At 40.9% G+C, this 16645-nt stretch overlaps 1 protein-coding gene across 1 annotated transcript in view; it reads right to left on the bottom strand.

Annotated features, from left to right (window-relative positions):
• Nucleotides 1-16645, bottom strand: part of SYCP2L (synaptonemal complex protein 2 like) — an 87151-nt gene that overhangs the window by 20520 nt on the left and 49986 nt on the right. Inside the window, exons 19-24 of the mRNA XM_049855290.1 lie at nt 10968-11016; nt 7375-7522; nt 6323-6372; nt 5036-5165; nt 4166-4239; nt 3756-3819 (exon numbers count right to left, since the gene is read on the bottom strand). Coding sequence (XP_049711247.1) covers nt 3756-3819; nt 4166-4239; nt 5036-5165; nt 6323-6372; nt 7375-7522; nt 10968-11016 — 515 coding nt within the window. The remainder of the gene's footprint in view (nt 1-3755; nt 3820-4165; nt 4240-5035; nt 5166-6322; nt 6373-7374; nt 7523-10967; nt 11017-16645) is intronic.

The following is a 16645-nucleotide window of genomic DNA, read 5'->3' as shown; positions in this document are numbered from 1 at the left end:
TAACTAGATAGAAGACAGTACTTGTCACTCTGGTGAAGGGAAAAACAACACACAATATAGGGGAAGTCAGTGCAACTTCACCAAGGCAAAGTCATAGGAGCTTTCTACACACACCCAAACACCTTGAGGGACTGAGTTACTGGGGCTGAGGGCCAGGTCCATGGCCTCAGGGGACATCTAGGTCAACTGGCATAACATAGTTCACAAAGAAAATGTTCTACGTCCTACTTTGGTGAGTAGCATCTGGGGTCTTAAAAACTTGCAAGTGGCCATCTAAGATACAGCTATTGATTACATTCTGTCCGAAGCAAAGGAGAATGAAGAAAACCAAAGACACAAGGAAAATACTAATCCAAAGGATTAACAGGCCACATGAACCACAGCCACCACCAGCCTGAGCCCAGAAAACTAGATGGTGCTCAGCCACCACCACCAATTACTCTGACAGGGATCACAATACACAGTTCCAGACACAGCAGGAGAAAAATGTAGAACAAAACTCAAATTCACACACACACAAAAAGACCAGACAGTGGTCTGACACAGACTGGAGGGACTCCTGAGACAATGGCCCTCAGTCACGCTGCTAACATAGAACTGAAGCCACTCCCTTAGGTCCACCTTTCAGCCAAAGATTGGGCAGGCCTATGGGGTAAACGATGACACCTGTGAGGCCAAATGGGCAACACCTGCCCAAGAGCAGGACGGGAGGCAGAAAGGGACAGGAAAACTGGACAAGCAGACATGGGGAGCCTGGGATGGTATGGGGGAGCTTGCAGACACACTGAGAGAATTGCAAACGATGTCACAGAGCAATTTGTGTGAATATTTGAATGAGAAACTCATTTGTACTGTAAAGTTTCACATAAAGCACAATTAAGTTAAACAAACAGAGATCAGAGTTTGAACAGTGGTTACGGGAGGGATGGGGGAAGTGGAGGAAGTACTGTGTCTTTATTTAAGGGGGTGAAAAGTTCGGCAGAGAATACTGGTGACGGTTCCACTACGTGAGTGATGTCATTGATCTCACTGAACTGTATATATGGGGAATGCTGAAATGGCAAGTGTTGTGTCATCTATACTTTTACAACAATACAAAAGCCATCAGAAGGACATCATACAGAGAGGGAAGTGCAGACCCCAAGGAGGAAGAAGATACCTCCATTGCATGGAACCAAAGGACGAGTGTTGGAATACGCGCACAACTCCTAAGAATCAATGTGCAAAGACGATCCAACAGACAAAAGGGGCAAGAATTTTAGACACTACACAAAACAGGAAATTCAAATGGCTAAGAAGCATAGAAAAAGATGCTGAATTTTCATCAGGGATATTCAAATGAAGATCTCAATGGACACACACATATACTTGGCCAAAATTTTTAAACATTCAGTGTTAGCAAGGATATGGAGAAACAGAGCTCTCATGCATGGCTGGTGGGAAAGTAAACCACTACAAGCACTCTGGAAAACAGCATGGTACATCTAAAACTGTTTAAGACACACACGCTCTGTGACACGGCAATTCTACTTCTAGGTATCACAACTAGAGAAAAAATGTCATGGATGCATCAGGAGGGATACACACAATTCTTCATAGTGGAACGTTTGTAACAACCTAAACTACAACCCACCAAAAACCAAACTCACTGCCATCGAGTTGATTCTGACTCATAGCGACCCTATAGGACAGAGTAGAACTGTCCCATAGAGTTTCCAAGGAGTGCCTGGTGGATTTGAACTGCTGACCTCTTGGTTAGCAGCTGTAGCTCTTAACCACTACCCCACCAGGGTTTCCCCTAAACTGCAAACAACCCAAACATGCCACAGCACCAGGATGGATAAATATGACGGAATACTGCATGGTGATGAAAATGAATAGACTTCACCTCACGTATCAGCACGAACGAACCTTACAAATGATTTGGAGAAAACGCAGCAGACCACACAAAGCGATGCCATTTATGTAAATTTCAAATAAAAAAACTATATATTATTATTTAGGGACACAAACAGAGAAAGTAAAATTAGAGAGAAAAGCAATGGATGGATTTTCAGGAAAGTTAGGGTAGTAGTTTCCTCTAGGACTGATGGAGGGAATTAATAGGGAAGGATTTAGTATATGGAAGGATTCAGAGCTGATGGCAATCTTCTAATTCACAGTATAATTCTTCTTTAAACTGTACACATTGTTTTATATTCTCTTCTGAATGCATATTTCTCATAATGCAGAAGTGAAAATATAAAAGCAATGGGATCAACGTAAAAACTAAGGATAGTGATCACTTGTGCCGGGGAAACACAAGGGGCAAGGACGGGCCTGTGTGGAACATACTAAAAACCAATTGCTGTTGAAAAGCAGTTCTGACTCATGGTGATCCCATGTGTGTAGAGTACAGCTGTGCTCCATAGGGTTTTCTTTTTATTTATTAATATTATGCCTTAAGTGAAAGTTTACAGTTCAAGTGAGGTTCTCATACAAAAACATATACACACATTGTTATGTGAACCTAGTTGCTCTCCCTATAATGTGACAGCACACTCCTCCTTTCCTCCCCAGATTTTCCGTGTCCACTCAACCAGCTCCTGCCCCCTTTTCCCTTATCTCACCTCCATACAGGCACCGCCCATTTAGTCTCAGATTATCTACTTGAGCTAAGAAACACTCTCTTGATAGGGTTTTCAATGGCTGAGTTTTCTAAACTAGATAGCCAGGAGTTTCTTCCAAGGCACCTCTGGGTGGACTTGAACCTCCAAGCTTGCCATTAGCAGCTGGGAGCATTAACTGTTTGCACCACCCAGGAACTCAGGTACCCACTAGAATTTTGAAAGTAATAGTAATGTCTATTTCTATTAGGTTCAACAGTAATTCACAACTGAGCTAGCCTGGAAACCTTCATGGCACTGTTAACAGGAGAAAATTAACTCAGAATTTTTAATAAATTGGCCACACTACTTTCTAGAGCATTGCTTACAAACTTCAAGTGACCTACATCCTCTGGGATGGAAGGAAATCCTGGAGCAGATCCTAAGGAAGTGCTCCCACAGTACACTCCGCCGAGGCCCAGGAGGAAGCTGCTGCTAGAGGGGATTCGTGTTCCAGGATATATGCTGCCTGGCTCTAGAAATTCTGGATCCCGAGTGAGGCCTTCTTTATTCTCTTGGTCTTTGTTGTGGATTGAATTGTGTCCCCTAAAAAGATATATTGAAGTCCTGGCCCCTGGTATTTATGAACATGACGTTATTTAGAAAGAAGATCTCTGAAGATGCTCTTAGGTTAACACAAGGACATGCTGGAGTAGGGTGAGTTCCAATCCTGCATGACTGGTGCCCTTATAAGAGAGACAGGGAGACAGAGGAAGGACACTGTGTGATGCTGCAGCTTCACGCCAAGGAACACCTGGAGCCACCAGAGACTAGGAGAGAGGCATGGAGCAGATCCTCCCCCAGAGCCCTCAGAAGAAATCAACAGGGCTGGCACCCTAATTTGGACTTCTAGCCTCCAGAACCGTAAGACACTAAATTTCTGTTTTCATAAGCCACTACTTTGTGGTATTTTGTTACAGCAGTCCTAGGGGACTAATCCAGCCCTCACAAACATTTCGGGGTGGTAAGCAGATCACATTCTCTCTTCTTGACCTGGCAATAGTCATTCTGTTGAACGATTTTATCTGCTGCAGTTTGAATCACTGCCCAGCATGCCAAAAGCAGATTAATTTCACTTCTTCCTGAAAAGGTAGTGTCTTATTCTCTCACCTCTCTCTTCCAAGGTTTGCAGCTTACGCTTGAAGCTGGTCATCAGTGACGTTTGGTTCACAATCTTAAAAACAAAATAAACAGACCACAAATACATGTATTTTTTTTTTTTAAATAAGAAATAAAAAACGAAACCTATTGTCATCACATCTATTCCAATTCACAGTGACCCTATAGGACAGAGTAGAACTGCCCGTAATGTTTCCAAGGAATGGCTGGTGGATCTGAACTGCTGACCTTTTGGTTAGCAGCTCGGCTCTTAATCACTGTGCCACCAGGGCTCCAAATAAGAAATAAGTAATGCTATATTGTTCTTTAAAAGGTTCTTTAAAAGGTAATAAGCCAGTATATTATACAAATATAATATTAATTCTGGAAACCCAGATCCATAACCAACAATTAAATAGTACCTTAGGTACATTTTCTTCAACTTCTGGGTGCTCCAAGGAAGAGCGCTCACTTAGTGGGTGGGGACTCTGAGGTTCTGAGTATTACAGAGAACAGCTTCAGGTCAGTAAACACACCAAGAAAAAACTTACGGCACTACTATGGCATCGTGGCTCTCTGTTACTTTTCATCATTGAAAAATAAAAAGGGACACAGTTCTAAATAAAACAAAAAACCTGCTGCCTTTTAGGGTATGTGTGGTTATTAGGTTTGCAGATCTGTAGGTAAAATGAACAGCCAGTCACCACCTCAATAGACCGGTGCTTTACTAACTTCCCATCTGGCCCCAAATACATCGAGGCAAGGGTTCTAACACCTCAACCTGTGATTCTTCTCTTTCTTCTGTCTCTTAGATCCCTTCCTTATTCCCTCTTATTCTCTAGTGCTCTTATTTTTCCTCTCTCCTTTTTCCCTTTCCTTTGGCCTCCCAGGCCAAATTCCACCTAACACTAGGTTTTATAAATAAAGTTTTATGGAAACACATGCTGTCTGTGGCTGGTTTGGTGCTACAACTGCGGAGCTGAGCAGTTGCAGGAGCAACCATACGGACCAAAAAGCCAAAGTATTTACTACCTGGCCCTTTACAGGAAAAGTTTGCCAACCCCTGCTAAAGGATCTCATGCTTAAACTAATCTCAAATGTTAAGAGCAAAAATAAAATATAATGAGTCGGAATTGACTCGATGGCAGCGGGTAACAGGGACACTGAAGTGAAGAACAATCCTATCTTCACACTTTCTTCAGTAGACAGTGAAAGAAACCATTTTGTTTACTTTAAACTACCTTTCCCAAAATATAATTTTCTCTACATAAATCGACAGAAAAGTCACATACGTGTTGTCAGAGCAGAATCTTCAGGAGCTGGGAAGGCAGAGCTACCCTGGAATTTTGTCCCAGAAATTTTTGGAGGTACAGCGCTATTTTGCCTGGAGGGATCCTTCCATGATGGTGTCAGAGGTCTAGCCTAAAATACAGTACATTCTTCAGTGTTAACATTCATAAGCAAAACCAGTGCTCGGCAAAGACATTTTCAATATCCTTTAAAAATAAGTTTAAGTGTTGGATTTAGTCCATTTGCAAATAAACACTAAAAATGTACGATCTCAGAGCTGGAAGAACATTCACCATATCTCAATTGACAGCTCTACATCGGTGGTGATTCTCAAAGTGTAGTGCTCGACCAGTGCATCAGTGATACCTGGGAACTTGTTAGAAATGAAAATCCTCAAGCCCACCATAATCTATTCAGTCAGAAACCCTAGGGACAGAACCCAAAAATCTGTGTTTTAACAAGCCATCCTGGTAATTCTGATGATCACTAAAGTTTGAAAAACGCTGCTCTAAATCCAAACCCACTGCCATTAAGTCGATTCCAACTCATAGCAACCCTACAGGACAGAGGAGAACTGCCCCATGGAGTTTTCGAGGCTGTAAATCTTTAGTGAAGCAGACTGCCACATCTTTCTCCCTCAGAGCAGCTGGTGGGTTCAAATGGCTGACCTTTCAGTTAGCAGCCAAGAGCTTTAACCACTGTGCCATCAGGGCTCCTCAAAACAAGGATAAGTGAAAGGAAATTTTAAAAACCTGGGTGGTCTGTTCAATATTTGCATAAGCCTGAATAGGGTTCCTATGAGTCAAAACGGACTTGCTGGCAATGGGTTTGGTTTTTAGTTTTTGAAGGCATTTCAACCTTTTGCAAATATAAAGGTTTAAATGCTTAAATCATTAATAAAAGCTGTGGAACTAACAAGTCAACAGACTGAAAACTAAGGAAAGGATTTTATCAGCAAGTTTAGTTTAAAATGTAAATATACAATGTAAATTCAAAGGTATATGCGTTTGTGGAAAACCAGAAAAGCCCAGGTTTTTAGTATTGTTCATAATAAAAGCCCTTCAGCAACATTTGGAAACAATGACAAAACAGCTAAATCTTTACCCAAGATCCATACTAAACATTTAGAAGTCTTTGCAGTTCTATTGACCGTTATTTACACACCAATAAACCATGGGTTTGTTAGTCTCATATTTTTGAAAGGTGTGTTTTGAGAAATACCTGCAGGTTAACACAGTCTCACGCTGGTTGCAGTATGGCACACTGCAGCCTAGATAAAATTTACTTACGTGGTCTTTCTCCTCATCACCGACACTACGGACAGGGGAAAGTGGCAGAACTAAGAAAAAAGAAAACACAGGTACGATGGATAAGTTTACTTTAGAGAAACACAGAAATCAACTTCTACCTCTCCCAATTACACAAACTGATGTTAGAATCTATTCCCATTCTTATGGTTTGTTCAAATGGCTAGCTTTTAAGGTCACTTTCTAATTATCAAACCTTGTTATACATCAAAACCAAAAACCAAACCCGTGACTGTGGAGTCAATTCCAACTCATGGTGGCCTCACATACTACAGGGTAGAGCTGAGCTCCATAGGGTTTTCTTGGCTGTAGCCCTTACGGAAGCAGACTGCCAGCCCTTTCTTCCACAGCTCCCTGGGCAGGTTCAAACCACCAACCTTTAGTCAGCAGCCAAGCGTAAACCGTTTGCACCACTCCCACCACCTAGCATGAGTTCTCTGATCCAGATTGTGTTTCACGAATGTCCTTGTTTTGTCCTTGTATTTTTACATAACCTAGAATGCTCCTCTTCATGGCTCTTTAAATTCTATTCTTTTTTCAAGAGTTAGCTCAAGTTCCACCCACCTCTTCCTTGAAGCTTCTCCTGGTAATTCCATCTCACGAAAGATTCCTCTCATCCGAACTCCTAGTTACTCCTTTATCTACAGCTTATTTAACAACTACTGGTTAAAAATAATAATCTTCTATATAATGAAATCTGATGGTTCAAACCCACCAGTTGTTCCATGGAAGAAAGATGTGGCAGTCTGCTTCCATAAAGATTTACAGCCTTGGAAACCCTATGAGGCAGTTCTACTCTGTTCTACAGGGTCACTATGAGTCGGAATGGATTCAGTGGCAACGGGTTTGGTTTTTTAGTTTAATCTTCTGTACAGTTTCATGTATGGACATTTTTCCTGTCCAATGAAATTGTACCAGGAAGGAGGATCAAATGATCCTATGTCTTTGGGACCCTCTCCTCTCCCATGCCAAAAAATAAATACTTGCCGATTCACTTAAAAATTGCCTTGAAAGAAGACACACACCAAACTTACCTTTTATGTTACTTCTGACTCTTTTCTTTTTTCTACCAGGATATGAATTTAGGGGTTTCCTTTGTTCTTTACTGATCCAAGATACGTCACTGGTATTATCACTTGAATCTTGACAACTCTCAGAGAAGAGGTGTTGCCTATAATTAAACTTTTACACACACAGATGATAAACGAGAATTTTAAAGAAGTATTAGTGCCATTTACGTTCAATTAAACATACAACTTCAAAGTTATACAGAAAAGAAATAACTCCTTCTAGAGGCCTGGGCTTTTTTACATGATAAACAGGTACAGAGGTAAGAAGGGGAAGAAAAAGAAGAATTATTTCATTAGTCACCAAGTTGCTGTGGGAAAATAGGACAAAATCCTTTCCAATACAGTAAAACCTGCGAAAGTCGGAATCAGTGGAAGGTGGAAACCTATTAGAGAAGGAAAATGCAAATATCTTCCACTAAAAAGAGCACCACAGAAGTGGTAAGACTGCACCCTGTCAAAGGTGGAAAACTTACGAGAGCCAGAAAAACAAGGCAGTCTCATTGAGTTCCGGCTCTCACAGGTTTTACTTACAACTGAAGAGGTGTCAGGTAACCATCCAAAGGTGAGGCCCTGAATAGCTAACCAACACCATAACTTCAAAATACTACTTTAGATGACAAAAGAAACTATATATATATATATTTTTTTTTTTTTTTGCAAAGACATGCTTCTCTATGTCTGAGATAAACTAAAATAAAACGAGAGGATCATTTCTGTTTACCCCGTAAAGCATTTTGCAACTAAGCCTGGAGTAAAAAAGTTTACAGATTTAGGGCAAGTTTAATCTACTCTGGTGGATGACTCGGAAACCCTGGTGGCGTAGTAGTTAAGCGCTATGGCTGCTAACCAAAAGGTCAGCAGTTCAAATCCACCAGGCGCTCCTTGGAAACTCTATGGCTCAGTTCTACTCTGCCCTATAAGGTCGCTGTGAGTCAGAATTGACTCGACAGCAGTGGGTTTAGTTTGGCGGATTTGGTGGATGACTCAACTGTATTTTGATATTTACATTTCTTTTAATCTGTCTTTTACATTCATTTTATAAATGCTATTAGTAATAATCATTATTAAGAAGAAATATGCTCAGTTTTAATACATTTTGATTTTTTTTTTTTTTACAAAAGCAGTCTTTTTTAAAAAGCATACTGTATTTGAGCTCTGCCTGCCGCGTCCCCGGGGAGCCCAGTGCACAAACCCCCATGCCTCTAGAGGGTGCCACCATTCAGTCAGTAATAACTTATTCTCATTTCACGTCAGGTGGTCTTATGAGGCAGTGCTGGCTCAGTGGTAGAATTCTCCCCTTTCATGCAGGAGACCTGGGTTCAATTCCCAGCCAATGCTCCTCGTGCACTGCGACCACCCATCAGTGGAGGCTTGCATGTTGCTATGATGCTAAACAGGTTTCAGCAGAGCTTCCAGACTACAACTAGGAAGAAAGACCTGGAGATCAGCTTTCAAAAATTAGCCAGTGAAAACCCTATGGTTCACAACAGTCAGATACACAACCAATCATGGGGATGGCACAGGACCATGCAGTGCTGTTGTGCCTGGGGTCATCATGAGTCAGGACAGAGTCAGGACCAACTTGTCAACAGCTAATAACAACAAAGGAGTCTCATGAATCCAAGTATGTAAAGTGGTCACAGTATGGCATGTATGTTATCTCATGTATCCTCAAGTATGCAAAGCACCAGCCTGGGTACATACTCATGGACTTTAATGGTCAGGTGCAGAATCAGCTCCCGAGGACATCAACAGGTGGGTGAGACCCAGCTTCACCCTTGTTTACGATAGCATGACCCAGAACATCTGAAGTGAGCAATCATTGCCAATTTTTTCAAATGCATTCGTTTTTGAAGCCCTAATTACTTCTTGTTTAAAATTTCTAGCACTTCAGCATGCTGTACAGGTCGTTTTTAAAATAAACTTTGTGAAGCAGGATCGTTTTTAGATAACTTTTACTTTAAGGAAAATAAAACAAAAACCAAACCAGACCCACTGCCGTTGCGTCAATTCCGACGCATAGCAACTATACAGGACAGAGGAGATCTGCCCCATAGGGCTTCCAAGGAGTGGCTAGTGGATTTGAACTGCCGACCTCTTGGTTAGCAGCCAAGCTCTTAACCACTGCACCACGGGGGCTCCAAGGAAAAAAAAAGAAAAACACGCTTTTGGTGCAGAGTTCTTCAGACTAGTACCTTGTAAAAACAGCATCACTTATTCAAGGAACTCAGTTAAAAACCTGTGCAGCAAGGTTCTCCCAGTTCCCTTGGTTTTGTATAGAAGGTGTTGAAAGTTACTTACAAAAGCAGACTTCTCTAGAACAGTGTTTGCTATATTTGGCTGCACATTAGAATCATGGGGTGGGGGTGGGGGAGTTAAAAAATTCCAGTGCCCAGCCATCACCCCAGATCAATGAATCAGAATCTCTGGGTGAGGCACCCAGGCTTCTACAGCTTCTACAGCCCCCCAAGGTGGGTCCAATTCAAGAAGTGGGCAGCAGAGGTCAGAATCACTGCTAGGAGAAAGCCAAGATGAGCCTTAACTCCTTCCTTTATTTGAAGCTCGTGGTCTCAATTTTAGAAAAAACTTTTCACTTAATGTTCATTATACAGACTTTTTTTTTTTTAAGTACACAGACTTAAACCAATTGCTGTCGAATTAACTCCAATTCTTGGTGACCCCACGTGTGTCAGAGTAGAACTGTGTTCCATAGCGTTTGCAATGGCTGATATTTCAGAAGTAGATCGCCTGGCCTTTCTTCTGAGGCACCTCTGGGTAGACCTGAACCTTCAGCCTTTCAGTTAGCAGCCAAGAGTGTTAACCATTTGCACCACCCAAGGACTCCTGATTATAAACTCAGAGCACTGTGATTTCCAGAGTGAGGGAAATACCCGCAGGAGTGCACTGTTATTGGTACACAGTTACAAAAATAGGTCCCTGACCCTCAGAGTGAAAAACTCCCTTCTCGATCCCTTAAGTACTTCTGATTTTATCCAGGGTAAATCTCAAGTTAGGGACTAACCAGTTGACATCGAGTTGATTCCAACTCCTGGTCACCCCATTTATTGTGTGTGGAACTGCTCCATTGGCTTTTCAATGCCTGTGACCTTTCAGAAGCAGATCACCAGGCCTTTCCTCTGAGGCTCCTCTGGGTGGGTTGAAACCATTTCTCAGCTAGTAATTGATCACTTAATCATTTGCGACACCCAGGGACTCCCAGCTAGATACTAGTAGGTTTGTAACAACTTACACTCATTAGTCTTTTCTTAAAGCAAGTATGGGCTTCAGGCTTAAGGCCTAGTTTAAGTAAAAATAAGCTTTAATGTGATAACACTGCTGTTTTTCATGGTATTTATTTGGGGCTTACCTACTCTATGTTACAAGTAATGCTGACTTTCCACTTGAAAGTGAAATGGTTCCTTTTAAAATAAGTTTAAGTTCAATTTAATTAAGAAAAATATAGATAAAAAGTAGAGCTATGACAAATTCGGAAGACGGCATGCAAATAACTGAAATTTAGGAAGTATGCCTTAAAATAATAAAAGTTATTACATTACCGATGTCCTTTTGTCTTGCTTTCTATGATCCTTGGAAGCAGAATCCTCACTAAAAACAAAATATATTGAATAAACAAAACGTGTCTGATCACCACCTTCCTCCTTCATTCACATCAGTCTTAGCTTTTTTTTTTTTTTTTCTTTTGTGTGTCCTTTGGGGTTGATCCTGGGCCCAGTGCATGGGGAGTACCCCATTCTGCAGACTTTGTCAAATCCCTGCCTCCATCAAAACGTCTTATCCTGCAGTCTATTTCCATAGACTCTGCCAGGCAATAGCTCTTACACAGTAAGCCTTGCTGAGCCCCTTCTCCTTCTGGCACCAAGCACAGGCACACACAGATGAGGACAGCAGGAGGAAGCAGCCGGATACCAGGGAGCTGGGGCAAAGCTGCAGGACACTCTCCGGTCTGCTGTACCTTAGAACTCCCTGAGTGCCTAGCAAATAAATACAACTAAAGCTAACACTGGGTTCCACTTAAGACGTTCTGATTCACCTGGTCTAGGGCAGAGCCCAGGGCACAGGTATAGTCTTTCAAAGCTCCCAGGTGATTTTCCACGTATATCCAGATTGGAGAACCGATGCCACAGAGAGAGTGTTCCCTTCTGCTCTGTGGTTAGGGATGATTTCCAGGGAAGATGCACTAACTCTTACTAGTTTGCTGACAGACATGAAGGCTTTGTCAGGAAGCTTCTTCATAGTCTACAGTCAGGATTCAGCGGTTTCAGCAACAGAAGGTAGGTCATGTAATAGCTGTAAGTGCTCAGCTTTGGAATGCATGGCTTTGAGTGAAGAAACTAAACCACGGACTCTTCAACACGTTCTTTCCTTATTTGTTGTTGGGTCACTAGGCTCTGCTTCGCTAAGACAAAACAAGTGTGTCCTACAGAGTTATCCTCTAAAGACTTTAGAGTCGGGTGATATGACATACAACGTGCGTGAGAAAGACCAGAGGGGCCGACATGGCAGCCGAGAGCTGCAGCAGAAACAGCAAGCCCTAAGGGGACTGAGTACTCACAAGCTGGTGCACGTCCAGGCAAAGGGATGAAACTTTGGAAAATAACTACATTCCTCAGCTTCCCCTTGCAAAAACTACTCTTGGACCCAAGCTGCCAAGCCAGGGCCCAGCTCCATGACCTGCCATCGGCCCCATGAAGATTATCAGGCCCACAAGGCAATCTTATCTCAAGACCAATTAAGGCAATTAAGGCCATGGCTGGTAGGTTCCACTTTTTCCTTCTATGCTTATGTGTAAAAAAAAAACCACTGCCATTGAGTCGATTCTGACTCATATCTGCTCTAAGCCTTTGATTATTGGAGCCCTCCAATTAAAAAAAATAAATTGCCATCAAGTTAACTCTGACTCATGGTGACCCTCTGTGTGTCAGTTTAGAAGTGTTTTCAATGGCTGACTTGGGGAAAATACATTGCCGAGCCTTTCTTCCGAGGTGCCTCTGGTTAGATTCAAACCTCCAACTTTCCTTTAGCAGTCAAGCGCATTGACCGTTTGCACCACCCAGAGATTCCCCCAAACAGGACTATGCTTTCAAGAGCCTGGGTGTTATTACAAGTGCTGGTCCTCTCAATCTACCCGAGCAAGTTAGGGAGGAATGAGCTAAGTCATTTCCCCCTGCTACCCTCTAGCTGAAGTCCCTGGGTGATACAAACCGTTAACACACTTGGCTACTAAAAGAAAGGTAGGAGGTTCGAGTCGACCCAGAGGTGCCTCAGAAGAAGGTCCTGGCAGTCTACGTCCAAAAAATCAGTCACTGAGAACCCTACGGAGCCCAGTTCTGCTCTAACACACATGGGGTCACCACGAAGCCCAATCAACTCCACACCAACTGGTTACTCTCTAGCTAACTCAGTACCCGCCTACAGTAGCCCCCCAAGCTCCTCACACATGTTAACAAAGGCTTCCTAGAGACAACGTCTTATCTAGAGAAGTTCTCATAAGGGGGATTTTAGGTAACACAGGGTCGCTATGAGTCGGAATCGACTCGACGGCACTGGGTATCAGGCTACTAAAAGCTATTTGAGTAAGCCTTTATGGCACCAACAGAGTAAAAACGCAGGTAAGCAGCTCCAGCCATAAACGCTGGCCCCACCTGAAAGTAACCTGAAGTTAGGGAACCCTGATACTGATCTCTACACGAATACAGAGAACAGGACACATGGTTGGGAATTAAGTACTCTGGTTTGAATTCCCATTTGACCATTAGGCTGTGTGAATGTTTTCTTATCTATTAGTGGATAACAATAGCTGTCTAAGGTTATTCTGACTATAAGATGATTTAAAATACTCCCAAATGTTTAATAGTCTTATAAATACAACTAACGAACAACAGAATGAAAAGATGAAAGGATAAACTGCATCTATTGACAACTGATAGAGCTGCTTAGTTTAACAGAAAACAGATAAAAATAGAAGTCATTTTGGGTTTTTACTTAGATACGGTTATGTTTATACAAAATAATCAACCTTGGCCATGACAACAACTCTGGCAGGGAAATTAACAGCTTAGTACTAAGATATAACTGACCTATAAACACACATATTTAAAGGACACAACTGGAGCGGTTTTGAAATATGTATACAGCCATGAACCAACCCATCACCACAATCAAAACAACACATCCATCAGTCAAAAATCTTTTCCTGATGCACTGTAATCTCTCCCACCTCTAGGTAGCCCTAGCTCCAGGCAAGCCTGGTCTACCTTCTGTCATTATAGTTTATGTTTTCTAGAATTTCTTATAAATGGAATCATAAAATACACACTATATTTTCTGGCTTCTCTCACTTGGCATATTATTTTCAGATTCATTCATGTTCTGTGTATAGATAGACCATTCTCTTGTATGTCTCAGTAGTATTCCATTACATGGATATACCCAAATTTGTTTACCCACTCACTTATTGATGGACATTTTAGTTATTTCTGGTTGGGAGCTATTACATAGTGTAGATATATATTTCACTTTATCAGAAACTACCAACAATATTTTAAGAGTTCCATTTGTTCCACATCCTTACCAACACTTGGCAGTCTTTCTAATTTCAGCCATTCTGCATCATAATTGACTCGATGGCAATGGGTAATAGGCGTGTAGTGGCAATTCATAGTTTTAATTTACATTTCCCTAATAACTAATGACGTTTCCTTAGCAACTTCTCAAGTGCTTATGGGTCATTTGTGTATCTTCCTTGGTTAAGCAGCTGTTCAGATATTTTGCATATTTTGGGGATGTATTTTTGAGTTTTGAAAGTTCTTAATATATTTTAGATACCAAACACGTCCTTTAACAGATGCACGTTTTTATAAGTATTTTATGCAAGTGTGTGGCCTATCCTTTCATTCTCCTGACAATGATTTTCTAAGAGTAGATGTTTTTGATTTTGATGAAGTCCAATTTATCAATTTGTTCTTTTATGGACTGTGCTTTTGATGTCATATCTAAGTCTTTGCCTAACCTGAGGTCGCAAAGATTTTTTTCTTATATTTTCTTCAAATTTTAAAAATATTTTTAGGTTTTACATTTAGGTCTATGATCCATTATTTATTTATTTATTTATTTTGGTTGGGGAGGGAGGTGGAAGCTATGGGTCAAAATCATTTTCTTGCATGAGATATCCAATTGTTCTACCACCACTGGCCGAAAAATTTATCCATACTCCTGAATTGCTTTTACGTTTTTTTGTCATAGATCAGTTGTCCACAGCTGTGTAGGTCTATTTCTGGATTTCCTAGCCTGATCCACTCATTCATTTATGGTCTATCTTGATGCCAATACCACTCTCAATTACTATAGCTTTATAATAAATCTTTAAAAGCCCTCCCACTTTTTTTTTTTTCCAAATTCATTTTGGTTATTATAGGTCTTTTGAATTTCCATATGTATCTTAGAAATAGCTTGACAATTTCTTTATGGAAAAAAACATGCCTGTTGGGATTTGAATTGCGATTGTGTTGAACCTAAAGATCAATTTCAGGAGAACCAGCATCTTAGCAATATTGAGTCTTCTGACTGGTGAACACAACCTCTCTCTCCACTTAAATCTTCCTCCATCTCTCAGCAAAGTTTTGCAGTTTTCTCTGTAGAGATCTTACAAATCTTTTGACAAATTAATCCCTAAATATTTATGTTTTGATACTACTGTAAATGGCATTGCATTTTATGTCAATTTCTAATTCTTGGTAGTATACAGATATACCATTATTTTTCTATATTGATCTTGTGACCTGCACTCTTGTTAAATTTAATTATTCATTCTAGTGGCTTTTTTTTTAGATTCCGCTGGATTTTCTATCTAGATGATTGCCTACAATTTTACTTCTCCCTTTCTGATACGAACACTTTTCTTTTTCTTGCCTTGTAGCACTGGTTAGAACCACAAGCATGATGATAAATAGAAGTGTTGAGAGCAGATGTCATTCCCTTGTCACTGATGTTAACGAAAAGCATTCAGTCTTTCATCGTTGAGGGTTTTAATTGTAGCCTTTTCATAGCCACCCTTTATCACAATTGAGAAAGTTCTCTTCTATACCTAGTTGGCTGAGTTTTTAATCAAGAGTAGATGCTGATTTTGTCAAATACTTTTTCTGTGTCAATTGAGGATACTCATTTTTTTTTTAGTTTGTTAATATGGTGAATTACACTGATTGATTTTTAAATGTTAAATCAACATTTAGATTGCTGTATTTGACTTGCAAAAATGTGTTTAGAATTTTTACATCTATGTTCATGAGGGGTATAATTTTCTCCTATTATAATTTCTCTGTCCAGGTTTGGTTATCAGGGTAATTCTGACCTCATAGAATCAGCTGGTAAGTATTCCCATCTCTTCAATTTCTACAAGATTTCTGTAGCACCATTATTATTTCTTTCTTAAATATTTGGTAGTCCCAGTGAAGCTATCTTGGCCTAGAGTTTTCTCTGCAGGTAGAGAGAGAGAGAGAGAGTGTGTGTGTGTGTGTGTGTGTGCGCGCGCTTTAAGCGAAATCAAGTCAGTCTTTCATACAAAAACTTACACACCTTGCTATACACTCCTAGCTGCTTTCCCCCTAATGAGACAGCACACTCCTCCTCACCACCCTGTATTCCCCGTGTCCATTCAACCAGCACCTGTCTCCCTCTGCCTTCTCGTCTCTCCTCCAGACAGGAGCTGCACCAAGAAGCTCACTCCTCACCAGTATCATTGTCTATCTTGTAGTACAGCCCAATCCCTGTCTGAAGAGTTGGCTTTGGGAATGGTTCCAGTCTTGGGCCAACAGAAGGTCTGGGGACCAGGACCTCCACGGTCCTTCTAGTCTCAGTCAGATCACTAAGTCTGGTCTTTTTACAGGAATTTGAGATCTGCATCCTACTGTTTTTCTACAGGTAGTTTTTAAATATAAATTCCAATTTCTTTAGAAGATACAGGATTGTTCAGGTTATCTGTTTTTTTCTTCAGTGCATTTTGATGGTTTGTGTCTTTTAGGGAATTTGTCCATTGTATCAAATTTTGCGGCAATAAATTCATTCACTAGCATTCCTTTATTAAACGTTTAATATTTTTATAGTCTACGATGATACCATGTCTCTTATTTCTAGTACTGGTCATTTTTGTCTTCTCTTTTTCCTGACACTCTGTTTACAGGCTGATCGATTATATTGGTCTCCTCAAAGAACCAGTTTC

The sequence above is a fragment of the Elephas maximus genome, chromosome 1 (genome assembly GCF_024166365.1).
Source record: "Elephas maximus indicus isolate mEleMax1 chromosome 1, mEleMax1 primary haplotype, whole genome shotgun sequence".
NCBI lineage: Eukaryota > Metazoa > Chordata > Mammalia > Proboscidea > Elephantidae > Elephas > Elephas maximus.
This window is presented reverse-complemented; position numbering and strand designations above follow the sequence as displayed.